The sequence below is a fragment of the Copadichromis virginalis genome, linkage group LG2 (assembly GCF_057382275.1).
Source record: "Copadichromis virginalis isolate Kocher_CV1m ecotype Utaka linkage group LG2, C_Virginalis_male_GT1.1, whole genome shotgun sequence".
NCBI lineage: Eukaryota > Metazoa > Chordata > Actinopteri > Cichliformes > Cichlidae > Copadichromis > Copadichromis virginalis.
The window spans coordinates 31,752,543-31,780,266 of record NC_140619.1 but is presented as its reverse complement, the minus strand read 5'-3'; the positions used below and the strand labels follow the sequence as shown (position 1 = coordinate 31,780,266).

The 27,724-nt window shown below is 40.3% G+C and overlaps 1 protein-coding gene across 1 annotated transcript in view; it reads left to right on the top strand.

The window, feature by feature from the left end:
• The first annotated feature begins 4,974 nt into the window (after positions 1 to 4,974).
• The window catches only part of dock2 (dedicator of cytokinesis 2), a 102,971-nt gene continuing 80,221 nt past the window's right edge, over positions 4,975 to 27,724 (top strand). The window contains exons 1-21 of the mRNA XM_085429793.1: positions 4,975 to 5,108; positions 6,940 to 7,023; positions 9,450 to 9,490; positions 9,680 to 9,735; positions 9,843 to 9,939; positions 10,026 to 10,174; positions 10,441 to 10,576; positions 11,220 to 11,377; positions 12,580 to 12,661; positions 12,833 to 12,968; positions 14,468 to 14,543; positions 14,704 to 14,780; positions 16,894 to 17,144; positions 17,481 to 17,579; positions 17,751 to 17,823; positions 18,130 to 18,233; positions 19,295 to 19,496; positions 21,018 to 21,115; positions 21,217 to 21,306; positions 21,557 to 21,657; positions 23,586 to 23,720. Coding sequence (XP_085285919.1) covers positions 5,066 to 5,108; positions 6,940 to 7,023; positions 9,450 to 9,490; positions 9,680 to 9,735; positions 9,843 to 9,939; positions 10,026 to 10,174; positions 10,441 to 10,576; positions 11,220 to 11,377; positions 12,580 to 12,661; positions 12,833 to 12,968; positions 14,468 to 14,543; positions 14,704 to 14,780; positions 16,894 to 17,144; positions 17,481 to 17,579; positions 17,751 to 17,823; positions 18,130 to 18,233; positions 19,295 to 19,496; positions 21,018 to 21,115; positions 21,217 to 21,306; positions 21,557 to 21,657; positions 23,586 to 23,720 — 2,288 coding nt within the window. The 5' untranslated portion in view covers positions 4,975 to 5,065. The remainder of the gene's footprint in view (positions 5,109 to 6,939; positions 7,024 to 9,449; positions 9,491 to 9,679; positions 9,736 to 9,842; positions 9,940 to 10,025; positions 10,175 to 10,440; positions 10,577 to 11,219; positions 11,378 to 12,579; positions 12,662 to 12,832; positions 12,969 to 14,467; positions 14,544 to 14,703; positions 14,781 to 16,893; positions 17,145 to 17,480; positions 17,580 to 17,750; positions 17,824 to 18,129; positions 18,234 to 19,294; positions 19,497 to 21,017; positions 21,116 to 21,216; positions 21,307 to 21,556; positions 21,658 to 23,585; positions 23,721 to 27,724) is intronic.

Sequence of the window (27,724 nt, the reverse complement as noted above, 5' to 3'; positions counted from 1 at the left end):
ACTTAAAGTAGAACTTACTCAAGCCTGCACTGGCGACCCCATCACGCCTTCTTCAGTAACCATATCATCATGCTTTGAAACACTAGACTGTTTCAACTAATAGTTTTGTTACACCAACTCAGCTGTTAAAGCAGTCAGTAAAGCATCCTTAAAAGCCTGTCTGTAAAGATTAAAATGTACAACAATCTTCAACACTGATCTCTTTTACATTTATTCAAAATCGCCTCACTTAGATAATCCACAGACTCTGCTACTGTAGCCATCATTTCAACCTGAAAAAAAAGCTACTAGCACTGACTTTGCTACTAGTTATTTGCTACCACAGTACAAACCAGGACACACCACTCAATAATGGCAAGCTGAAACATCCCCCCACCCAGCTAACTGCCTCTCAACCCCAGTCTTCATCCCATGACATATACTTAAAACACAAAGCCCACTTGCGTCATTTAAGTTCCAACTATGCTGTTGTTCACCTAGACAGGAAAGTGACACAAGGTCTTAATCCGTTTCTGCACAAAATAACATAAAAGAGCAAGCCAACTAGCCCACAAGTAGACCGAGTTGCTTATCCCTGCAGGGAAAGTTAATCTAGAGAAACTCCTCTACTATCGATACCATCCCAAAATAACCCGACAGCAAGTCAACCATACAGCCAAAGCAACAACTGCCTCACACAAGGGCATTCTACAGAACACGTCAAATTTACCATTACTCCAATAACAGACCCAGGCCAAATAGAAACAAAAGCAACCACCAACAGGTGGTGATCTCCCTCCAAACCTGCCTGCAACTTAGTCCTTAGTAGTTGGTATTAGCACCCACTTTGTTATAAGGGACTCTAGCGTGCGACAAAAGAGGGATTCTATACAAGTAGGATATGCATTACCTATTTTATTTACAGGAGATGGAAACAAAAAGAGGAGTAAATTAGTGCTGCAATATATGCTTTGTTGGGTGACTATAGGAGCTGAAGTGCGTCAGTCAGAGCGCCTCCATACCATGTGAGGACAGAGAAAGAAACAAGGTTGGCTCTTCATATACACTGAGTCACAAACAGCCCCTGATGACAGCTAGCTGGCAAGAATTCATATTTTCCACCCATGAGTCACATGACCCAACAAATCAGACTAAGGGTCATGTGCTGTAAATGGCACTTGCTGAGCACTGCATACCTTTGAAAATAGTCTCTCATCTTCCTCTTCTGTACTCATTCTTTCTCCATCTCGCAGGCTTGCACATTGTTTGTTTGCTCACCCAAGGAAATACTTTTAGCTAGCTGACACACTTTATGCCAAACTAAACAGAAACGTTTTTGTGTATTTGATTTGGATTTGTTGAGCTACTTGGAAAGAATTTGAAATTGCATTTGAAACCTCCTACTTTAAAAACAATTAGTTTTTATGCTCACTGTCTTCTTGAGTGATGAAACATCATCACATGTGCACCTTGAACGCATCACAGGGATGAGAAGAAAATAGGCATGTTTTGAGAGTAAATAACAACCTGTGGGATGTCTTTATTTTCCTACTACTGAGCAAGTATATGCATGCCATCATATATTATCTAAGAGTAATATTAACAAAGAGTTCACTGTACTCAAATGGCCTCCATAGTCATTAGATCAGTCCAATAGGGCAGCTTTGAGATTTGCATTATGCAGATTTTCCTCATGGAAAAAGGTCTGCAGTAACTGTATGATGCTATCGTGTCAATATGGATCAAAATGTCTGAGGAAAATTTCCAGCACATTGTTGAATCTATAGAGCCATAACGAAGCCAAAACTACTAGCAAGGTATAACTAATAAAGTGACCAGCGTGTGTAGTGTCTAGTCTATGTCAACACTATGTTCAGAAAAAAATATATACTGATCAGCCAAATCTTTATTTCGAAAATGTAAGTAACAAGTGTTAATACATACAAAAACAAATAAACACAAAATAGCTGGGAGCCTTTCTACTCACAAGGAAAACCAAAAACCAAAAAGCTGACCATTTCCCGTTCAAAAAGGAGCAAGAGGAAGCAAATACTTCTTACTGATAAGATATAAGTAAATGTTTGAAAAAACCAAACAAACAAACCATTTAAGAGCTCTAGCCCCCTCTTCTGGATTTTCTTTTTGACCCATCCATACAGGGTTTTTTTCATGTGATTTCGCTTTTATTCTTATAAATAACAGTTTTTGATATACTGCAAATGTTAACTTAGCTGGCTACTCCAATGCACCCAATTTATCTCTATGTTTAACAGATGAGGAGCTGTGGTAAATATGCATGAACGCCTTGCTGTGAAACTCTGTCATGTTATTATGATAAACCGCTACCAGGAATTTAGATTTACTTGTGATTGTGTTTTGTAAGGATGTCCTGATTTGCAACTTCAAATGATGTTACTTGAGAGTCACAAGGCGTGGTACAAATGATCTCACCTACATTATAACACAGACTATATAAAATGTATACTTCAGGTCCTGAGAAGTGAAGCAAATGCAGAAGTGCCTCAAACCCGCATTGTTTTCTAAGGTTACCAGCAGGTGACTCTTATGACTTAAGGTCAGGTGCTGTGGTCTATAAACCTCTGTGAACACTTTTACAGAGGTATACAGTGACTTAAATGACCATGATTTGAAATATAAAATTAAAAACTTAAAAAAATGGGTGGCCTATAAAGGGACATGTGATAAGTATGTTAAAGTCACACTGCAAAAAACATTAATTTGGTAAATCCTGGTCCCCACTAGAGTCAAACAGGATGATATATTGACAAGCAGCCTATGAGTACCGTGTGATTTCTTGGTTAGTTCAATTCTTGCCACATTCAGTTTCATTAAGTTTCAAATTACCAAGTTGGTAAGGGCAAAAACTTTACACTTGAAGCTTCTCAACACAACGCCCCAATGGACAAAGCAAGAGTAGCTCTACCTTTCATTTACAGTCTATGGATTATACACATTGGCTATCACTTGTGAAGTACCCAAAATCCCTTTATGTCCTCACTTTAGTAAAGAATACTATTTCATTTTCAAGGATCATTTCAGACATGGCTAATTTTAAATGTGCGGCGTGAGAAAGCCTCTAAAATCACCATCATAACAAAAGTAAACAGCGATATGCTGATGATAGATCAGTTTTTCATGTGTCTGTAAGGTTTTGACAGCATCATTGGTTGAGGCTGTCAAAACCTGACAGCCATAGCCTTATTGGTTGAGACCCAACCTGCCAATCGGCCTTTTATATTGTGAGCTACATTGGCTGTCCAAAAAGTAATACTCACATAGAGTATTTTGATTGGTCCTTTGTCTTGTGAAGATGTCCAGAAGAAACTAATCCGTGAGTCATCCATATTTCCCCTAATAGGGACTATAACAGAAGAAAAGCTGTAAGGATAATCATCAACCAGTTGAAAATGGTTTGAAGTTTGAGTTTATATTTACAGGGTACTTTTTTTTTTTTTTTAAAAGGGTGGGGGGTGATTGCTTTGGGAGTGTCATACTGATGATGAAGTTCATAAAGACTTGAGGATGATTATTGGTTCATAAATGGATCGTTTGGATATTAATTACTTCCCACTGGTCTCTGAAAAGTTACTATTTACTATTCTAAGAGTGTAGGTTATAATTAATGTCAAGAGAGCGATCAATAATATTAAAAAAGGTCTCATCAATTATGGATGCTTGTTGCCAATTGCTGTGTAAAGGATGCTGTCAGGAATGGAAAGCTAATGGTTACCAAGGCAACAATCTGTGGGAGGTACAGGGTAAATACAGTTTATTTAAGGAGTGTTTTTTTCAGTCCACAACTGGAATATTAATTTTATATAAGATTCTTAAAACCAGCTATTCAGGACCCAGTTAACATCTGCGTCACTTCACATCTCTTGCTGTTTTTTGAGGTACTAGTGCAGTTTCAGTTTAGAAAGTATATAGAGCTGCAGGAATGTTCCCTATTAAAGAGACAAAATTGCTGCGGTTGCTATACATGCAGTCTTTTATGTGTCTTTCAGCTAACATTGCAAACATTACAAAGTTTTTTAGTGATTGCCAAAGTCAGTATAATTTTTGCTTCATGCTGCTGGAATGTGATCATTAGATCCTTTTCACTGTATTCACATGCATATCAAATTAACCATTAATGAGGTATGGAGAGCTAGCCAGGCAGGGCTTGATGACGTGGCCTCTGGGTTATTACAGACATTTTTTAGTCTTTTCAGATCAATTTTAATGAGCAGCAAAATTCATATTAAAAAAACAGAGTGTGGTTTGATGTCTCATGCAAGAAAAAACCCAGGAAGCTTTTAACCCATCGTCCCTATGCAACATAAAATTGTTAAAGATTAGCATTAGTATTGTAGTGCTTGCCTAGCCATTCGGATTGTTAAAGCATTTTCTCCACTTTTACCTTTCTGGTTGTAGATCGAGGAGGAAGGGGGAGCTCAAATTATCTGTAATAGAACACAGCATCAAGCCATATTCTCTGATGCTTTGCCGTCTACAACATTTGATTTCACAAGCTCAAATGGTGATCCACAAAGGGAAAAGTCAGAGTATGTTATGTGCAAGATGGCTGAATAATGGTTTAAGTCATCAACGGTTCAACAGCTAGATGCTACTGTGAGAAAGCAGACAACCTGCGTTTTTCAGATATGAAAACATGAAAAGATCTTTAAAAAAAAGCACAAAAAAAAATGTGCACGTACAGGCCCGGTTGGACACTCAGACATCCTCTCGACTCTAACACTTCTGTAACTGTCATCGTGTGTTACTGACGCTTTACTTTGAATAATGACGGCACGTCGAGTCTAAATGAGGAAAATAAGAGACATCGCACGCTGCAAAAGCCTGCGGGTGCTGTAGGACTCCACCTTGTTGTACTCACCCACTTCCTCTTAACCGCCTGAAGGCAGGAAGAGAGAAGAGACAGAAGGGGAAGAGAGGCAAAGGGGGATGGGCTTATTGCTTTCATTTAACGTTAACAAAATGCAGAAATGAGAAGTTAAGGTGGACGGACAAACTAGGAGATTTCTAAAGACAAAAGTATAAAGTAGGTAAAGGATTACACACAATCATGGCTCCTTGGATGAAAACCACAAGAGAGCGGTATGGTGTAGGTAAGTCAACATGTGCTTGTTTGTATGTATCTTTGTGTGAGATGTGCAGGCACATCCAGTTTTTATGGTGCCTTTCTGTTACGGTATGATGCTAGCCTATACAGCGAATGAATAGAAATGAGAAAAATAGATTCCCATCACTTCCTGCTTGGCGGATGTAGGCAGGTGCCAAAGGCCTCAAAGAGCTTTAGGAGGTAGACATCAGCTTTAATCCTTCCAAAGAACTGAGATCCTGAAATCTTATTCATCATTTAACTTCAGTGCAACTACGCTAATTATAGTTTATTTGCACTGAAGTGGTTCTGCAGTGGTTTGTAAGGGATAAAATCATAAGCAAAAATGGAGAAATAAGCAGCTGCAAGTAGGCAATCTCTACAAATTGCATAGCATGCAGCACATAAATACGGAAGCTAAAAGATAAACAGTCCTTAAAAATGTTCATTTTTGAAAGTGAAAGCCTGGTTTTGGCTTGGAGCAAATCCTAGAATGGGCAAGTACAGTGTGCAGTTTATCTGTTATGTATGTGGGTTTAATATGGCGGAGCTAATCAGTGTGTGTTGCCATTAGATATGCAGTGCAGTCACACACTTGGAAAAGACACAGATTTCTGCCTTCTAATACAGACTTTATTAACTGAGGTTCACTGGTCTGTTGCAGCCACTGCATTGATTTATCATTTAACCTACTTGCAAAAAGATAGACCATGTAGGGTTCTTTCACCTGGGTAGTTCATCTACTTATAGCACGAGACTGATGCTGATGGTGGGTGTGGGTTAAAAAGTCATTTTAAAGCACTTTCTAATATACTTACTCAAAGAAAATATTGTTTATTGTATCTAGTATAAATATCTTCCTGGTCTGTGTAAGACTACAACACAGGAAGTGGGGGAAGAAGGAAGTCTCAAGTTTGAATACAGTAGAAAAGTCTGATGCAAAAAAAAAAAATGTTGACAATTTAGTCTCACGAAGTGCGCACAAATAAGCTTCCTTTTCCTTTTCTATCAGTTTAAGTATCGTCTAGAAATAGTCTGACTTTTTTGCTTGGTTTTTTGCACAGTCAGAATTTCATTAGCAGGCATTTTGTAGCTGCAGTTCTTCTTGAGGGCAAACCATCTTTAAGCTCAAATGGAGGAGAGCAAACCTCTGAACTGTTGCACAAAGATGAATGATAGACTTTAGCTGTCGGTGCTCTGCACACTTTTCCTCTGCCGTGCAACTGGTCTTTGGCTGCAACCCATGTCGCTACTCACTGCTGCTTTCACTGTTTCCTAAATCCGATCATTTTGACTGATACAGTCATTAAAGAAAAGACAGAAAGCAGAAAAAAAGAGCCTACTAACGTCTTTAAATTGCTCCAGAGCGCCGGATTATCAACAGCCCAAAACCTAAAGAAATGCTGTTTACTATCGCATAAACCCAACCTGAGGCCCACTGAAGAAAGGCGTTGCTCCTTAACCTGTTCCGTTGCCTGCCTACTCGTGTGTGCCACCGTTTGCAGCTGGCCAGCATCTGGATACACTAACTTATTTGGACTACCTATTTATATTTACCTTAAGCTACTTAGTCGCCATCTACTATTGTGTTTTACTGCTACTTTTTTTTTTACTGGTTAGCCTTTTTTTTAAAAAAAAACCTTATAACGTGTGACGTCACGAATCAAGCTAGCTTACCGTGTGTACTAAAATCTTCCTGTAACCGAGGCTTGCCATTGCATACTTAGTGTTTGTGTTCAAGTTTATTTTTCCATTGTAACAATAACCTTATTTATATATTCAATATATTTATGTATATTTTTATTTTATTCACTTATGTTTTTTTTCTTCTTTTTTAGTAAAGTGGAACTTTGTTGGCCAAAATGAGAAGCACCTTTCCCTGGAGGTGGGCGAAACTGTCCACATCCAAGAGGTTTGCGAAGGTAAAATGTTGTTAAATATCCGGTTATCCGGTTTGTCAGTGTGGTTCAAATACTTTATACATAGATGTGTAAAACTTTGAAATTATTTGTTATTGAAAAACTGCATGTTAGTAAGCATATTTTGTTCGTGTTTTTGTAAATGTTACATTTGTGAGAGTTAGACGTTTATCATGTTTTATGGAGTATAAACATGATAAATACATTTAAAATACAATAATATGTACGCTCAACTGCTACTTTTTACATCCTTGTACTGGGTTTAATCCCCGTTTAGCCTTCAGCATTGCCTTAATTCTTCCTGGCAGAGATGCAACAAGATGATGGAAACATTCGTCAGAAAGTTTGGTCCATGTTCACATGATAGCATAACACAGTTGGTGCAGAGTGAATCTTCTTGATGCAAATCTAAAAGGCTGGATGGAGATTTGGTGTCTATGGAATTAGCCAGATGATTTGGGCTTTGTCACACAGAAACAGCCATTAGAGGCCATCAGAAGATGGGTACACTCTGGCTATAAAAGGATGAGCATGGTCGGGAGCAATATTCAGATAAAAAATGCTAAACTGGTACTAAGGAGTCCAAACTGTGCCAACACGATATCGCCAACACCATTACACCACCATCTGTCTGAACTGTTTATACAAGGCCGGATGGTTCCATGCTTACATGTTGTTTACACCAAAGTCAGACCCTACTATTTGAATATTGCAGCAGAAATCAAGACTCATCAGACCGGGCAATGTTTTTTTCCAGTTTTCTACCATCCAATTTTGGTGTGCTCAACCACATTATAGCCTTAGTTCTTAGCTGGCAGACCAGCGAGCCTGGCTGTAACGACAGTGCCTCATTCAGAGTCCCTTCAGTCGCCTTTCCTCCCCCATTCTGAAACTCTGTTTGAACTTCTTAAGGTTGTCTTGAAAAGGTACTGAGTTGCTGATATGTGATTGGCTGATTAAATATTTGCAGTAGCAAGCAATTGAACTGGTGTACTTAACAAAGTGACCAGTGAGTATAACTATTACATTGCTGTAACTTCCAGAATCAGAGTACTTTATTAATCCTTAGGGAAATTATGTGGTTACAGTTGCTCCAAGACAATAACAGTAACAGACTAAATTAAGAACTAAATTAAATAATACATCCATCCATCCATCTTCATCCGCTTTATCCGGGACCGGGTCGCGGGGGCAGCAGCCTAAGCAAAGAGGCCCAGACCTCCCTCTCCCCAGCCACCTCCTCCAGCTTATCCGGAGGAATACCAAGGCGTTCCCAGGCCAGCCGAGAGATATAATCTCTCCAGCGTGTCCTGGGTCTGCCCCGGGGCCTCCTCCCGGTGGGACATGCCTGGAACACCTCACCCAGGAGGCGCCCAGGGGGCATCCTTGTCAGATGCCCGAACCACCTCAGCTGGCTCCTTTCGATGTGGAGCAGCAGCTGCTCTACTCTGAGCCCCTCCCGGATGGCCGAACTTCTCACCCTATCTCTAAGGGAGAGGCCAGCCACCCTTCGGAGGAAGCTCATTTCTGCCGCTTGTATCCGCGATCTCGTTCTTTCGGTCACTACCCACAGCTCGTGGCCATAGGTGAGGGTAGGGACGTAGATCGACCGGTAAATTGAGAGCTTCGCTTTTACACTCAGCTCCCTCTTCACCACGACGGACCGGTGCAGCGTCCGCATTATTGCAGCTGCAGCCCCAATCCGTCTGTCGATCTCCGGCTCCCTTCTCCCATCACTCGCGAACAAGACCCCGAGATACTTGAACTCCTCCACTTGGGGCAGGAACTCATCCCCGACCTGGAGTGGGCACTCCACCCTTTTCCGGCTGAGAACCATGGCCTCAGATTTGGAGGTGCTGATCCTCATTCCCGCTGCTTCACACTCGGCTGCGAACCGTTCCAGTGCGAGCTGTATTAAATAATACAATATATCACAAATTTTACAAAATATAAGAAATGCCTCCAATATGTACAAATAGCTCAATTATAAATATCCAGAATATTGCAGAGGTGAAATATATATGATTGACATTTTACTCTAAACTGCAAAACTTGTTATTTGTTATTTTCACTGTAGAGCATGTGCAAAACGGTGTAGTTATTGTACTGTGCATTAGATGGAGGACTTGTACAGGGAGATGGCCACGGGTAGGAATGATTTCCTGTGTCGTTCCGTGGTGCATTTGGGAAATCTCAGTCTCTCACAGAACATCCTCTTGTGACTGACCAGCACGTCATGGAGTGGGTCAGAGGTATTGTCCTAATGTTGGACAACATCCCCCTCTTTGATACCATTTTACAGGAGTCCAGCTCCATCTCCACAAAATTATGGAGCTGGACTCCCTTAAGGTGGTGATGTTGTTCCAATTAGAGAGTCTACGCTATCCTGATTTCCTGTCTTGATAGTAAGATGCCACTTTGTCTTTCAGGTTGGTACAGAGGCTTCTTGTCTAGGAACAAAGCTCAACAGGTAAGAGCCTACACAAGCATAATATCAGTGAAGATTTACATTAACAGAAAGCTTTAAAGCACATTTTAGCGGTCAGCCAGATTTATTCATGTGAGAATTTTACTTTTCTTATTCTTTCTTGTGGAAAAGAATATTCCAAGCTATCACCACTTATCATTTCCTCATTCATCTCCTCTACATGTATTCCAGGGAATGTTTCCAGTCAGTTTTGTTCAAGTTAAGGAAGTCATAATTGAAAAACGAGGGTATGTAAAAAAAATAATAATAACAGTACCAAAAATAAGGCATCTTTAACTGTCTGTAAAAGTTTTTTTTTAATTTGTTCCATTTTCCATTACTTATGCTCTGACAGAGATGAGGAAGTGGTGTTGTCTGCAGAGATGCCCTTGGTGAAGGAGGTGACCACTACGTTGAGGGAGTGGGGAAGCATATGGAAGCAGCTATTTGTGGTATGAATTAAACAGTGAGCCACTTTTTGTACTCGTGTGTGTGTGTTTGTGCGCCTGAATCGAACATCATTTATTTACCTCTCCAGGCCAATAAAGAGGCACGTGTCAAACAGGTCCAGAGGCTGATGTGGGAACTGATGGAGTGGCGTTCTCAGCTCCTGTCTGGCACCCTGCCTAGTGATGAATTCAAGGAGCTAAAGCAGAAAGTTACTTCCAAGATTGACTATGGCAACAAGTACGCCTGCATTAATATTTAAACATGTTTATACTTTCTCATTGTTTAAAGCTTAATCAACCAACCAGATTTTTGTCATACTGACTGTATAATTCATGTTAGTTTGATCTCCTTTGAACATCTTTCTGTTCTTTTCCTGATAACTTTGTCTTGCAATCTCTATTCCTTTGCCTCCCAGTCCATACCCCTTGCTGTGTTCCTGTGTTGCTCTTCCCTCATCCTTGTTCACCTTGTATCAATCTTCCCTCTATTACTCCCCACACCAGGATCCTTGAATTGGACCAAGTTGTTCGAGATGACGACGGGAACATCTTGGACCCAGAGCGAGCCAACGTCATCAGTCTATTTCGGGCCCATGAGGAGGCCACAGCCAAGATCAATGAACGCATCAAAGAGGAGCAGGTATATAACAAACTGTAGGAAGGAGAGGGCCATATAGAAAATGTTTTCCAAGGGTGAATGTGATGTCACAGTCACAACAGTGTTGTTTTTTTCAGCTTGGAAGCAACAACCAGGGAGTTTTTTTTTCTGGAGTAACTTCTACCCCATTATTGGGGTAATACAAGTATGCGTAAAAGTTACCCTGAACTAAACACAAGTAGAAAAACGACTTTATTACTTTTTAAAAAAAAAAATAAATTAGTAAAATAAAACTTAACCCTTGTGAAAAAGTCCTTAAATAATACATTTTACTTCCCAGTCATGTGTGCTAGCTTGGACTAATTAAGAATTCACTTCCTTTCAAATTGGCTTAACTCCACTTCAACTCCATCCAGCCAATTTTTCATTTCAGCCTTGACTCAGTTCATTGACAGAATGGATTTCTGATGATTTTCTTACTCAGTGATTTCCATTTCCCGCACAAACCCACAATCTGCAGCTGCAGCTGGTGCATTTTAGAATAAAGTAACCACTAATTATAAAACATTAGAGCAGCCAAACACATTTATCAGACCCTTGCCAAAATGAACACTTTTGGTTGGAATTTTATCCTGTTAAATCATCATCAGTAGTTATCTCCTAAAATTAATTTCCTCTCACACAGTCCAACATCCAGACAGACCACAGCGGGATCTCAGCACGGATCCAGTCCTCCCCCACCCACAGCCTCTACGTCTTTGTGAGGAACTTTGTCTGTCGCATTGGAGAGGACTCCGAGCTCTTCATGTCCCTCTATGATCCCAATAAGCAAACCATCATCAGGTGTCACTTCTCTTTCCTTACCGTATTCCCTAAAGGTGTTTCAGACATATGTTCCTGTCAGGTGGATTAGACGCTCAGGAAGATTTGGCTTCACATTGTGAAGTAAAGTTATTGCGGGTCTTATATATTTTTCAGTGTCACTGAAAGGAAGTGACTTTTTATTTTGTGTTAAATCACAAACATACAGACTGAAAGATAAGGCGATTTTTTTTCTTATGTAATTGATTCTTCTTTGGAAATTAACATCATAGTTCCAGCTAAAAAATTACATCCCTTGTTTGTTTAGATGTCGTTGTTGTTGTTGTTGTTTTTAACCTTACCTCAATTGTTCTGCTGTATAAAACATATATGCAAAACCTTTTTTCTATTTCTTCTTGTGTCTGTATACCTCTCCATTGTTTCTCTTCTATTGCTAAGCCCTGTTAAATGTGAACAACGGCATGCCAAAAATAAATATACAGAAACTACAAATTATAGGGCCGCACATACTGAGTGGCAGCACTGTGTGGTGCCTGACAGTGCTGACGTTAAGCCCTGTCACTCACTGTCATACTGGCTATATCTATGTCTCAGCCACAGAAGCTGAAAGTATTAAGATAGACCCAAGTCTGTCATCTTATTCTTATAACATATATTATCCACAGCTACTCTTTTGTATTTTCTTGCATTGGCTGTGATCTCTGATTCACTTCTGTCTCATCTGTGCTTATGTGCTTAAATAATTTACTATTTTCTTTGAAAACCTTTTTTTTTTCGCAGAGGTATGTTTATCCACATCTCCCTGAAAAAAAGTGAAGAACAGTAGGGTTCAATATTTTAGAAAGATATTAGGTTTTTCTAATTTTTTTAACCTTACTGCACCCACAAGTTTTCTTGGGGTCCGCTTTTCTATTCTCCTCCCTTAAAGTGTCTCTTACATGTTTATGTAGCTACACAGGGTAGATTTAGTAGTTACAGCTGTTTGCAAGGGGATCAAAGATTTGAGCTTAAGTTTCACTGAAACTGTTTTCATTGTGAATCATGTGCATCAGTCAGGCTGCAGTGCACAGTTTCATTTTGGCTAGTAGAGTATGTCTGAAAATTTAATTATGAATGATGAGATAATCTTTATGTGGTTGCTTGCTAAAATGTAAAATTAATTTAAAAATGTTTATTTATTTGTGTATTTATTTATTTGTAACTCTTTACCCTTCTTTGTACAGTGAGAACTACTTAGTACGCTGGGGCAGCAAAGGTTTTCCTAAAGAGATTGACATGCTCAACAACCTGAAGGTTGTCTTTACAGTAAGTGACCACACGAGGGCAATGTCACACTGTTCTTAGCTGTGGAGAGATGAAATAGGTGACCTATTTCTTTTCAGAAGATTACATAGCATTTTTGTTTGTTTGTTTGTTCCTTTATTCCTGATTTCTGAATTTATTTCATACACAATTGTTTTTGTCTTTGCTCAACAGGACTTGGGAAACAAAGACCTGAGCAGAGAGAAGATTTATTTGATCTGTCAGATTGTAAGAGTAGGCAGGATGGACCTGAAAGAAGCAAACAACAAGAAGTTTACTCAGGGCCTGAGGAGGCCTTTTGGGGTTGCAGGTAAGTCATGAAGAGACAATGCAGAGGTTTTTTTTCCAACATGCTACTAAATTTCTAGCTCTAGTGATCAAGGAGTGGAAAAAGTACATTGGCAATCTTCATTGTCAGTGTTTGCTAGTTCAGCGATAAGCAATGTTTATTTTAGTTTTGTTACATATACGTGACTTCAAATTATGACACACTTTTGCACTAATGAACAGATATATTGAACACTAATCATCGGATATAGTGAACAGGAAACACACTATTGCATAATTTGAAGGCAGTGAAGAAGACTGCAAGTCTGTGAATTTAAAAAGTGCAGGGTTAAAACCCTTTTTTTTTTTTTTTAAAAGTAGCTTTGTAAATGCTTTGTGAGCATACTGGTGACCTCAAGGTAACTGAGCGTGTCTTTTTGATTAATGTTGAGGGTCAAATGGGAAATGGCCTGCATTTGTATAGCGCTTTACTCAGTCACTAAGGACCCCAAAGCGCTTTGCACTACATTCAGTCATTCACCCATTCATACACTGGCAATGGCAAGCTACAGTGTAGCCACAGCTGCCCTGGGGCGCACTGACAGAGGCGAGGCTGCCGGACACTGGCGCCACCGGGCCCTCTGACCACCACCAATAGGCAAACATGGGGTTAGTATCTTGCCCAAGGATATTTGGCATGCAGCCAGGAGGCAGCCTGGGATCGAACCACCGACCTTCTGATTAGTGTCTGACCTGCTCTGCCACCTGAGCTACAGCCACCCGTAAAACAACAGAAGCTTTCATCCGATTCACAGGAGAAAAGGCTAACACATCTCATTTCATTACCAAATTCCACCAGTTTTACCATCAATAATGACTTTTGTTAGGTGCTTCAATCATTATTACTTGTGTTCTCTAAAGCAACCTTTTTTTGCGCCACGGACCAGTTTATGCCCGACAACACGGACCGGCCTTTAAGGTGTCGCGGATAAATACAACACAATAAAACTAGTACCGGTACTGAAAAAAATATGATTTATTCATAACACACGTGAAAAGACCCAGGAAAACCGAGTTAACGATAAAAAGAATAACAAAATAACGCTGAAAACCGATAAAAACCCTGAAAAACATACATTTCAGACCTGAGCCTCAACTCTCGGGGCCCGGTACCAAACGACTCACGGACCGGTACCGGTCCGAGGCCCGGGGGTTGGGGCCCGCTGCTCTAAAGGTCAACATTGTTTTGCTTCTGCTTGTGCTGCTGCAGGTATTATTGAACATACTTACACCTGGGAGCTATCCTTTGTACAAAGCTAAAATGTTGATGGTGACTGTAAAGCCCTTTTTTTTTTTACACTTTTGGCTTCTTGGAATCTCACTTCTAAGTTGCCTATATCCTCATGTAACTTCACAACGAGCAATGAGGAGGCCAGTCTTTCTAATGTGGTGTTTTGCTAATGTGAAACCTCAGTACGGATTACAACCTAGTACTTGTTTGATTCTGTCATCACAGACACATTTGTTTTCTCTTCTTGGCAGTGATGGACATCAGTGATATCATCAAAGGGAAGATTGAATGCGATGAAGAGAAGCAGTATTTCATCCCCTTTTTCCCGTATGTCCTGTTTCTTGTTTCTTTTTTTCCCACTCCACCTCTCTCTGACCTTTTCTTAGCAATTAAAAACCTGAAAATCTATTACCTATAAAATTAAGAAAACAGTACTGTAATTTTCTGCATATGAATGTTTTCTTTGTGTTTGTATGTTTGACTCCAGGGTAGTTGCAGAAAATGACTTTCTCCACACCTTACTGAACAAAGTGACAACATCACGAGGAGACAGTGGTGGCCAAGGTACAGTTTTGCAATCCCAGGCTTTGTTCTTTGTTCCTAGTCATGTGGCAGTTCTTGCAAAAGTCCTGCACGCACTGAAGGTTCCCACTGGACTGTATATGCTCCAGTCATTTGTGGTTAGATAAAATGGCAGTTCTTCATTGCATCCTCGCCTCTTTTCTCTGCACTAGGGTGGAGAATGAAGGACATTATCCTGATGTATGGCACCCACCCTTGAGCTGGTGTTTTCATATTACTTAACCTCCATTTCTCCCTGACCAGACTCTAGTCTTGCTGCTCACTACCTCATGTTTATGGCAGACTTTGACAACCCCTATGGGTGACACTGTCTTGTTCCACATAGAGTAACCCCGCATATCCGACTGCACTGTCATATCGCTCAGCTTTTATCCTCCTCTCACTCCTGAAGGCCCTGGGCATAACCTGGAAAATGAAAGGAGCACTTGAACAAGCAGATATGGAAGGAACACTTGAGGCCACCAGATGCCTGCTCTTAACATTACTCACCCCTAATCTCTCCTTCCTCTCTTTTAGGTGCTTTTGCTACTGTCCAGACACACACACACACACACACACACACACACACACACAAAACACATTGAGTGTTTTCCCTGTAGGTCTGTGGTTAGCCTTGAAAATGTAGGTTTGTAACACAGTCTAGATTTCACCACCTATGTATTTCCCTAAAATAGCTCACCTCTTTTTTCCCTTTTGATTCCCAATTCCTTTTCTTTGCTTTTTCACCCAATTTCTCTGAAACCCTCTGAGAGTCCATTTTCTTTAGAAGTAAATTCTGTTGATAATAATAATACCTCCATCTTTTCTTTTCCCCCTTTGCTCCCATTTCCTAAATGGGACACAGCAATTTTCCAGCATTTATTGCAGTCTTGTCTGCAATGCCAGCACATCCTCAGTTCATTTTAATATCATGTTTCCCATAAATAACCAGTAACCTTTTACATAAAATAAAGCATCCATTAAGTTCAGCCCTCAGGCCTCATGTTTCAGGGTTTCTGTTGGTCCTGAAAACATCTTAAAGTTTTTTTTAAATTCAATTTTAATACTACAGGTCCTTGAAGTTATTTTCATTTATTTGGCTTCCATTTGAATTTACATTCCCACAGAGAAATAAATGAACACTCGTTTTGCGATCCCTCGTTTAAAGAAGACTTGAGTGGTGCCTGTATTTACATGCAAACGCTCTTAAATTTGCTAAGGTTTGGTCTTGCAAAGTTCTTTAAAATATTCAGTTTATGCTCGTGCCCATTAAAATACACTGTTTTTACACAGGTTGTTTTATATGATAGATGGTCCTGCAGGCCAAATCTTATCTGTGCATCTTTCTCTTTCTGGTCTGTTGCATTTTACAGAAACGCATGTATGCTTGAAGAATAAGCATAAAAAGTTTTATGATACCATAAACTGACTGGTATATAATGCGTACCCTTACTCTAACTGTGTGCTCAAACCACTTTTTGCTACAGTGCTCATTCACATACATTCAAAGAACTTTTTTTTCTATACCATTTTCACACGAACTCACACTCTGATGCATCAGAGGCAACATCAGAGGCAACTCTGGGTTCAGTGTCTTGATCAAACATGCAGACTGGAGAAGCTGGCGCATCCACTGATCTTCTAGCCACAGCTGCCACAAAGCTGGGCTTGGAGCTGGGTTTGGGTTTGAGCCTGGGCCCGGTCTTGCAGTTGAGAATGGAGCCAGCGAAACATGTGAGGCAACTGAGGACGGGGCTGGTCACCTGAGACCTGCTCAGATTTACCGGCATTAAGATTTCCAAAGCCAGAATAGGAAGATTTCATATGTGCTTCAGGGTTCCCAACAAAGCATACCCATGGCAGCTCTACACAAAATATAAATCTCATGGCTTTAACTAGAAATGTGACCAGATATAAGCTTGAAAAGCCTCTTCCTAGCTTCTTTTAACCAACACAACCACAACTCTGCATCACACTTTATGTAGTGCAGAAGAATAATATGTATAAGGAAAAAACGTATATAAAGTCATTATCGCATCTTTTTTTTTTTTTTTTCAGTAGTACATTCTCTTCCTCCATCTCTAATACATAGTCTTCTTCATTCTCTTATCCATAGGGCTGTGGGTCACCATGAAGGCTCTGGTGGGGGACATTGTGCAGATTCGGAAGGAATACCCTCACCTCGTGGACCGCAGCACCGTGGTAGCCCGGAAGCTTGGCTTCCCAGAGATCATTATGCCTGGAGATGTTCGCAATGACATCTACCTCACCTTACAGGGCGGAGACTTCGACAAATACAACAAGACAACCCAGAAAAACGTGGAGGTCATCATGTGGGTCTGTGATGAGGAGGGCAAAGTCATACAGGTGAGGAAATGTGAAATAACAGGGACAGAGCATATCAATGGATTCAAAGAGGAGAGGGATTTCTATGAACTGTGATTGGTTTGTGTGTGTCTAGGGTATAGATAAAGTGTGCGGGTGCAAAAGTATATGTTGTGTATTAAATGATTGAGGTGGTGTAGGTCATTGAGCAAGCACGGCACTGATGAAACACTTACTCACCCTCTCATAGTCAGGGCAAATGGATACGGATTTATCCCAGAAGGCAAATCCATCTTAGGCATACATGGATGCACACACAAACATAAATTCTTCACAGTCACTGTGAGGCGTATTTTTCTTTACCTCTCTTTTTCCTAGAACTCCATCTGTCTGGGAGCAGGGGATAAGGCAGTCAGTGAGTACAGATCTGTCATCTACTACCAAGTCAAACAGCCCCGCTGGATGGAGACGTTTAAGGTGTGTGTGTTTTATTTCCTTATCTACTAGTCTCTTCGTTCCGTTGTCTTGATATAATGCATTTGCATTCGTGATTTCTAATGTTCAAGGCAAGAAATCACATCATACTGTCAGTATGTCTTTAGGATATCAGTTTTATTATATTCTACAATAACGTGAGATATCCTCCAGGTGGCAGTCCCCCTGGAAGAAATGCACAGAATTCATTTACGCTTTATGTTCAGACATCGCTCTTCCCAGGAGTGTAAGTATCACCCTCTGTCTCTCTCTACTTGTCTGCATTCTTCATTAGATCATCACTCTTAACTCCTCCTCTCTGATCCCCTGAGTATAATGTGACACTGAAAGGACAGAATGAGTCTAACCTATTTGGAAAATGAGCCAAGGCATCATTACACATACTTGATTAAACAAATGAGCACTTTTTCTTTCTTCTGCGTGTGAATTCGCGTGCCGTGTGAACTCCTTCCTCTCTTTCTCTATTTCCCTGATGTGTTTTTCCCCTGGCCATTTCTAGTTTTGTTTACTTATCGTTCTCCTTAATTTGCAGCCAAGGATAAGAGTGAGAAGAACTTCGCTATGGCTTTTGTGCGTCTAATGAAGGATGATGGGACTGTTCTGCAGGATGGACTGCATGAACTTGTGGTCTTCAAGGTCAGAACCAGCGGCAGAACTTTTGGATAAAGAAAGACGAACTAATGAATGGACTCAGTATCCTCTCAAAAGGAAATACCATCATCCTCGTTTTCCAGTTTAGAGAATAGCGCATATAGACCTAAGAACACATAATAACAAACAAAGAATGATCCTTTCATGATGAATTTATGTTTACAATATGAAGGTCAAACAAAAGTGGTGAAAATGTGCACAGCCACTTGTCGAAAATACTGTATGGTAGATAATCTACAAATAAGTTTGAAAGATGATTGCACCGGGGAAAACGTCTAACAATGTATGTTTAAATGCAACAATCATCAAAACTGACCTAAACATGTAGCGAGTATAGATAAGAGGTTATGGCCACCCAGACAGGTTGAGTGAAGCCAAATAGATTTCCTGCCAAATGAGCCCAAGCTAAGATTGAATCCCCATATTGATTAAATGCCAAACCCAATGAAGATTAATTCACTCAAAGACCAAATGGATGGTCCCTCTGTGCCCTCTTTCTCGATTATCTCTCGTTATCCCTGCATTCCTCTCGATCTCTGCGCCGCTCATGGCTTCACTCTCTTACTCTCCAATTTTTCCAGCCACTCACTCATTATTTACTGATGTGGCATTAATGAGGACAGAGTTGAGGGTGCTGAGTTGAAAATATGACATTCACTGATGCCCTCACCTCTGCCGTGCCAGAGCTGTCCCACTGCTACCACTACCCACTACCTGCCACCCTGAAGCAATCAACCTAGAAGAACCGTTGATGTTGATGTGACAAATTAACGGTGTTCTGTTTTTGTCAAAGCTTCTATCTTTCTAACTTGTCTGACACAGCTGTATCCAAAACTATGAGTTCACAAAAATTAAGGCAGAAGTAAATAAGGCTTAGGCAAAACATAGGATTACGCTTTACAAATCTTACAAATGTATCAAATCGATCAGTTTTTCATTTACATCAAGACGTCTTGTAAGCTGAGACAATTTCTATACATCTATGACAGCTTTGTCGCACTAATGGTATCCACAGCATTTTGTTAAAAATGACTTTGTGCTTTTAGGGTGACAGCAAGCGCATGGAAGACGTGAACTCCTACTTGTCTTTGCCCTCAACCCGCAACCATCACAGTGACCCCCACAAGATGTCCACACTGAGCCGCAGCTCAAGCAGCGTGTCTGGGGGAGGAGGAGGCCTGTCTGTAAGCTCTAGAGACAGCTTCACCATCTCCACCCTGGTCTGCTCCACTAAACTCACCCAAAACGGTACGTGCAAGCCTGATATTGTGGCGACGTTAGCACGCTAGAGGCTTGGCAGGGCAAACGATTTTTACACAGAAACGGCCATGAAAACACAATAGATGACAAAAGGTCAAAAGCAGACCTTTATGTGGAGGAGGGTGCTTGAAATCAAGCCTGACACATCCAAAAAAAGAAAAAAAAAAATTAATTAACAACTTCTTTCAACAGACTAATAAGGCCAGGCAAAGACAATGAATCATCGGTTGGCTGTGAAATTAGTAGAGGACAAATCCACTCCTTACAAGTCTGTAAGAAATACTGGTCGGATGTGGCCTCATGTATTGAGCTGGATTCAAATGTTTCCCTTGAAAACAACAAACTTGTGGTGAAATGCAATCAACATTTTACTGACGTGCTAAGACTGTGTTATTTTTAGGTTTAGAGTTAAAGGTTGAGGTGAGGTCAAATTAGAGGAAAGACAACCTCTAACCAATTAATGGTGAGTCAACAGAATCTTAATTAGACTATATGTTTTGTGGTCATGGAATAATAAGCAAGGGATGGAGGGCAGGCTGTGTATATACATGGATTTTATTAGCAGGGAATGTCATCATTTTGTCCTACACACTCAGGCAGCCCCACAGGCCAGACACACACACACACACACACACACACACACACACACACACACACACACACACACACATACAGAGTGAAATGCACATCTACATCTAATGCAAAAAGCACGTTCACCCCAGACAGTAAGGTGCATCAGAGACAGGTGGAGTTCAACAGCTGTTACTGAGGAAGTCAGTCCATCACTATAATGAACATTATCCTGCTGTATTAATCACCTGTACCACGTGCACACAGACACACACATGCACACACTTACACACACAAAGGCTTTTAAGCATGCATGCACACAATGTTGTTCAGGGCCACCCACCAGATGTGCGGCTTGGCCCGGTGAGTCAGAAATTACCGGTCAGGGAAAGCAGTGAGCCTTACGTGGGCAGCACTACAGAGACATGGAAATCTGCCCCGTGTCAAACTGAAGCAGAATTAATGACACAGACTGTGGATTTGAAAGTCCCAGAGGGATGGGCACTGTCCATATAACAATCATTACTTGACAAATCTCCACTTTATTGGCAGATGGAAATGAACTTGAGACTCTAGAATTAAATGTATATTGCCCAGGAAGCATACACTTTATATTTATTATTGTATATTTAAAACCCGGTTGATTACATTTACAGTGGTTTAAAACAGGGAAAACAGCAAATTGCTGAACTTCAGTGCTGTCAGTTAATTAGTGTAACTAATTAAATCATTTATTGTTTCAACTCTAATTTTAATGCAGCGCAGAAAAAATCAGCTTACTATATTTCACATGAAATTAATACTGAATTCTGCGCAATACCAAGGAGAATCTCTCTCTTTTTTAATTATGCTGTTAATTGAAATGGCATTTACATTATAGTTGAGTAACCTCAACTTCCACCTGAACATCAAAAATCCTTTGTTTTCTCGTCTGTGTAGTGGGGCTTTTGGGTCTGCTCAAGTGGAGGACTCGACCTGAGCTCCTCAAAGAAAACTTGGAGAAGCTAAAAATCATTGATGGAGAGGAGGTGGTCAAGGTCAGTGGTGTGAATACAAGTGTGCCATTCAATAAGCGTGTAGACTAGTGTGTGTGTACTTTGACTGCTTCTCCCTTTTTTTTCTGTACATGTGTATGTAGTTTCTGCAGGACACTCTGGATGCCTTGTTCAACATTATGATGGAACACTCTCAGACTGATGACTATGACATTCTTGTGTTTGATGCCTTGGTGAGTGTGTGGTTTTTGTGAGTCTGACTTTGCATGCTTGCGTTGTCAACACATGTAGCAGATATCTTGACAGGCTATCTCTGCGTTCAGCGGGTCTTGACATCTTTGTATCTAACCGTCCATCTTTTCCCAAATAAACACGACTGTCAGATGATCATACAAAAATTCTCATCTGCCTTTTAAATGTTTTACTGCTTTGTAAGCGTTTAACAAACTCTCATAGTCTCTCTTCTCTTACTATGTCTGGCAGATACACATCATCGGGCTCATCGCTGACAGAAAATTCCAGCACTTCAACACAGTGCTGGAGGCCTACATCAAGCAACATTTCAGTGCTACGCTGGCTTACAAGTAGGTTATTTCCATTATCTTTCCATTATTTCCTCTTACTGTCATGTCACTCCAGAAAGAGTAAGATACACTTTTTAACAACACATCCCATTTACTGGAGCAGCAAAGGAAGTTGCTGAATGATTTGGTGAATTGAATCTAAACCGCATGGTGCAGTGATTAATAACTTCACTCTTGGTTAGTCAGATTCCTGGTCTCAACAGCTCACAGTGACACATGACAACAAGAGCTCAGTAAATAGAGACAGGCTTTTCCAGGAAATGTGAGCTTTTGTCTGAACGGTGCTGAGTGACAAGATGCAGCCAGAGGCCGATGGTGTGGGTTTTTGTTTACTTGTATAATGACAATAGAAATAAATATGGTGATGAAAACCCCTTATGTAATCACATTAATCTGAGGTAAATGAGTTTATATTCCACATAATCACTGTAAAATGTCATGCATTTAAGAATAAAATAGGAAATGCCACTCTTATTGAAAAGATGCTGTAAATGAGGCAGCGACACGTAGGACTGATGAGAATATTACATTCCAGCATGTCCCGCATGGCCGGCAAAATATCACGTTATAATGAAGTGGTCTTATACATGGTGTATTTATTGAGTTTATTTTGCAGTACGCAAACTCAAAAACTGTACACTCATAATAGATGAAAATAGACTAATTATCAGCATTTCCACTTCAGACAAAGAAAACGTCCTTAGTGTTTCTGGGCAGAGGCCCTGGCGATCCCTCTGATCGTCCAATGCTTGACAAATCTGGCTAAAGGGACATGGAACGTCACCTGTATGGAGGGGAAGGAGCCCATATTAGTCTGTGAGGTCGAGAAACAGGGTCCCCTAGCTGAGGGTCTGAAATCAGTTTCCCCTCGATAAGGGATGGAAGGCTGATTTCCACTCTGGATTTCTGAGGCAGTAGACAGGGATGGCTATACTTGTATTTCCCTGGTGCCTGTACACTGGGTTCACCTTGGTGGACAAGATGGTTATTTCCCTCACCTCTAATTTCATTGTTTCATATGTGCTCTATCATAACTCCATCCCTCTCCCGTTAGTATGTTGGCATTCACCCTCTAAGAGGGTCGCTGCAGCTTATCGCCTGTCAGCCCAGAGGCTATTATGTAAAACTGTCTAACTTGCTCTCACCATATTTTAAACTGCTCTTAGATGGAATAAATCCTCCTGTACTTGCCTTTAAGCTACTGCACCAAAACAAAACTAGGGATCACTGACTAGTAATTACATTGGAAGTATTTTCAAGTCCACTCTAATGGCAGTGAGGCCAGATTGGAGTCAAGTTTTAAAAGGACTTTTATTGTTTAAGAGGATTGTGTAGTTTTAAAGTGGTCGTTCTTAGCGAGCGATCCGCTGTTGCCACTTCATGGAAATTGAGCTATCACAAAACCAAAAGGCTATATAGCTACTGTACAAATGTTCTAGTGTTGTATAATATTGCGACACAGGAAGGTTAAAGAGGAAGATTCTGGTAGGTTGTAAACTTAGACTGAACTTTGTGCTACCCAAACCTCTCTCCAACTGCGTTGGCACAGCAGAATATTTATGTGTGTGTCTAAAGACGCCTGCAGGGTGTGCATGTGTTGGAGAATGATTTCTTCACCATGCATCTGAGGGCAAATAAAAATGTCTGTGAGCTGTGTGAAAGGTACATCTGTTCAGGTGTGAAATACTATTTTGCTATTTTTCCACAGCCACCTCTCTGACAGTTTTTCTCTCTGGTTCTTTTGCTCTCACTCTATTGCACTCCGTCTTTCTGCTCTATGGAAGTGAAAAATGGAGTTGGTGATTAACTTTCCAACCTGTGCAACATCAGAAAAGGAATGACAATTTTGTCTGAATGATTTTGATTGTCTCCTTTCTCCCCATCCTGCACCTCCTTCCTGATTCCTCCCCCGTATCTTTCTTCCCCAGAAAGCTGATGTCGGTGTTGAAGAGGTATCTAGATGTGTCCAGTCGAGGAGAACAGTGTGAGCCCATACTCCGAACCCTCAAAGCCCTCGAGTATATCTTCAAGTTTATTGTTCGTTCACGCATGCTCTACTCGCAGTGAGTACTTTTTTTTCTGTTTTGTTTTTGGATCCTCGACAATGCAAATAGAGATTCTTGAACACACACAGAACCCAGTGACTCTGCATTGCCAAAGTAATTGTTTTTGACAGCTCTGTGAGAAAGGCCTGCTGATTACAGCACTAAAGGTGCTAATAAGCATTGATGATGAAGTGCAGCAACCAAATGATCTAGCTAATGTCAGGGCAGGACTGCTGAATGGGCAGCCAACATGGCCAGAAAAGTTCCAGCAAGAGAGACACCCACTGTGCTGAGCCCAGGGCTGCACCATATGACGAGTGTAAACATCATTTATAACTAGTGAAAAAGTTGTTGCTGAGAGATCAGACAGATGATCCAGAAACATGATGTTCCCTGCCTGTGGGTAACTTGAGTGACTTTGTGTTGATGCCACTGGATGTAGGTACATAGGACACAACCCTGTAGAATTCTGTATGAATGTTTATAGAAATTAGTTTTGAGGGGATGTGTGTGTGTGTGTGTGTGTGTGTGTGTGTGTGCGCGTGCGCGTGTGCCACCTGATCAGTGACAGTGTGTCTTTTTAATCTTCTAAAGGGCATCAGGGGCTTTTGATTGTTTGTTTATTTGATGAGAAACTGGGCAAGTCCATCAAACTTTTAAGGTCAGATTTTGTTTGTTCCAGCATTCTCATGAAATTATATTGGTATACCTTGCCCATTCTGATCTGGATTCCCATGTTTTTAGAAGATGGAAATCTAAGTTTGTGAATGTGAGAGCTTGAGAATGAGGCAACAATGAGACCTTAAGATTAAGTGGAGCTTGTAAATGAATAAGTTTGAATCTTAGTGACCATGACTTCAAGGTCAGAGGTCACTGAGAGTCACAACAATGTCACAACAATGACATTGACCTCAAAGTCAAGGTCAGAGGTCAGGTTTTCTGAAAATCTTGTGAACGTGATAACTTGAAAACGAGGCGACATAGGATTTTGGATACCATTTGTGTGTGTACTAGGAAGCTGAGGGTCAGCACTGGCGGTCACGAGTATTTTTAGAACCTGAAACTATGCCCATTTTAATATACAGTCTACAAATAAAAATGGAGATACATATGCCTATTTAGCAAGGTGTTACAAAATGCTATTATAAAAAATGGCAAGATCCAGTGTCTCAGAATGATAGAATTAGAAAATGGCAGATTTCTCTGTCAGTGAGTTCAGATTTTTCTGCAGGTTTGTCTTTTTGTGCTTTTCTTTGTGTTTATGTATGTGCATGTGTGTTCACACAGACATTTTAAGCAGACATTTAAGCATTCTTCTAAGTAGATGCTTTTGTGTGTGCATGACATTATCTCATCACTGGTCCTAGACTGACTGAGCTTCAGTCACCAGCATCCCCTGGGTGTTTCTAAAGCGATAAATCTCACTCTTCTTCTCGGCTTCTCTCTCTCCTTTTCTGTCTCTTTGTCTACCAACTACCTGCTGCTGACAGTTTCAGCTTCCTCTGCATCTAAAGTTTTCACATCAGATTTCTCCTCTACTCTAAGGCCTTGTCACGCAGAGAGAAAATCACATATTCAGGGGAGCCACCGTGCTGTAGATGCATCTGTAAGGCTTCATCACCGTCACCATGAAGACTAGCAGTCATTAATAGTTAAATAGGTGGCATTGAAGATTTATTAGGTTGTCAAACCAGCTTCGTGTTCAAAATCTATTATGTGTACTTCAGAAATATGTAAGGCAAGCAATTCTAAATTTTGCTTCTTTTTGTCCTCCAAGCTTCAAGCTTGTAATTTCTCTGGTGTCTAGTTAATCGCTCTCACAGTCCTCTTTAATATGTTCACCTCAAGTAAACTGCATGTAATTATATCACATGAAAAAGAATGTTTTCTAATATGAAGACTTATTCTTATTAATGTGATAAAAAAATTATTAGATGATCATTTTATTATCAGCTCAGTGTTTTCTAGTTATGACAATAGATTTGTTTCACAGCAGCCATTTTTATATTACAAAGAAGGTAAACACAGGTGTTACTAATCACATTAATCCTCTGCATCTAAATTAAATAGAACTTTAATGTCATTAGTAACACCTGTGTTTACTTACCAGTTCACCGGAAAATGGTTGCTGTGAAACAAGTCTGTGTCTGAGCTTTTGAATTTTGTTATCTTATTGTTAACACATCTTATTATTTAATATAAAAGCAGGCAGAAAAGGATAGTACTTTGACAGTAAAAGACTAATTACAGGAAAAATAGTTCCCAACTAAAATTCAGGGTCACATTGATGCGTACCTTGGGACTCTGTTCCATCGATCAGATTGAAACATTTCAAGCGTTACAGACCAAACAATAATCAGAGGATTTTTTACAGTTACGCTCATTGGTGATGCATCTTAGAGGTTTTGGTTATTCTCATTTCAGTCAAAATATTGCAGCAATGAGCACTTCGACTCCAGGGAAGCCGATTAAAATTACGAATCAGAACAGGGAGATATTTATGACTAGAAATTCATATGTCATGTTTACTGGTGTCTTGAAGACATTATTTTTACAACTACAATATCTGCAGCTGAGTTGCTCTTCAGCCCCTCTTTTAATCAGACTTCTTCTCTGCCGCTCACTCCTTTCTTAAATTTACATAATTTTGTGTTAGTGTACGCTTCGTGAGCAAATAAAATTTAGGTTAAGAGTAAAGTGATCATCTATTGTGTAAAATGCAGGAGAAGTGCGTATTTGTGGTATGAGTGCACAATCCAGTCTTAGCATAGCAGCACTAACACATCAACTGTAGATAACACCCACGCAGGTGTGCACAGACACACACATACACACCCCCACACACACAGAAACACTCACGCACAGACAGGGCTGGTGGATTAGCAGGACAATGCGTGTGTAATCATAACTGTACTCTGCAAATAGCCCAGTGATAATACCTCTGTGTGTTACTGCCTAATCCATCCCTCCACATGCTAAATTTGCTGTGTGCCACATGCTAATCCTTCCCCCCAGCACTCATAACTTCCATTGTAATTAAAAACTGCACAGTGCAATTGAATCGCTCAAACACAGTGAGGAGAAGGAGGAAGGAAATGGGTGGAGAGATGGATGGCAATAAAGTTTGCTAATGCGCTAGCCCGTAGACCTGAGGGGATGTTAGAAGCAACACAATCAGCCAGCCTTTTCTTGTGACAGGATGCTGTAGTTACAACAGTCAGTGCTTATCAGTGTTCAGTTGCAAAAACTGGCTTCATTTTGTTAGTGTAATGCTGCATTGTTTTTTCTCCATTACTACAATTGAATATAGGACATTAAATCAAAGATATTGCTTTGCTGTGTAATTACCTAGGCAGTTTTTCGTGGGTTTTACAGCTTCGTATGCTAAATAAATGATTGACTTAGGGTTTAAAGTGCACTCCTGTTACAGAAAGAAGATACGAGGAACTGTAGCCAGTTTAGTTTATACCCCATATCCAGAAAATCAAAAAAATTCAGATGCAGTGTCACTCTGTGCTAAGTGACTTTGATTTCATATAAAGAATGGCAGCACAGAAAAGATGAAGATAACTTAACAAACCTTTCATTACAAGCCTGGAATCAGTTTAAACTGTGAAGAGAAACACTGGTTGTTTTTTAGGAAAGCCACTAAAACTTATCAGCGGTATAAAATTGGCTACTTAAGAACTAAGGTTGTTGTGGAGCTGCAATAACAGTAGATTTAGGATTTGAGGAGATGTGGACTTTTTTACCCACTAAATTAATTTGGGCTGATTTTTTAGTTTGGCTTTGGCTCAGGAGGTAAAGCGGGTTGTCTACTGTTTAGAAGGTTGAAGGTCTGATTCCCAGTTCTTCCATTTTGCTTCTGGGCATCATACTGACCCCTGACTTTCCCTTATGCATTTACTGAAGAGTGTGTGTGAAGAGTGTGTGTGAATGTTGGATAAGGTGATTAGGTTTAGATATGTATGTGTGTGTGACTGGGTGAATGAGGCTTTGAGTGCTCATTCAGAGTAGAAAAG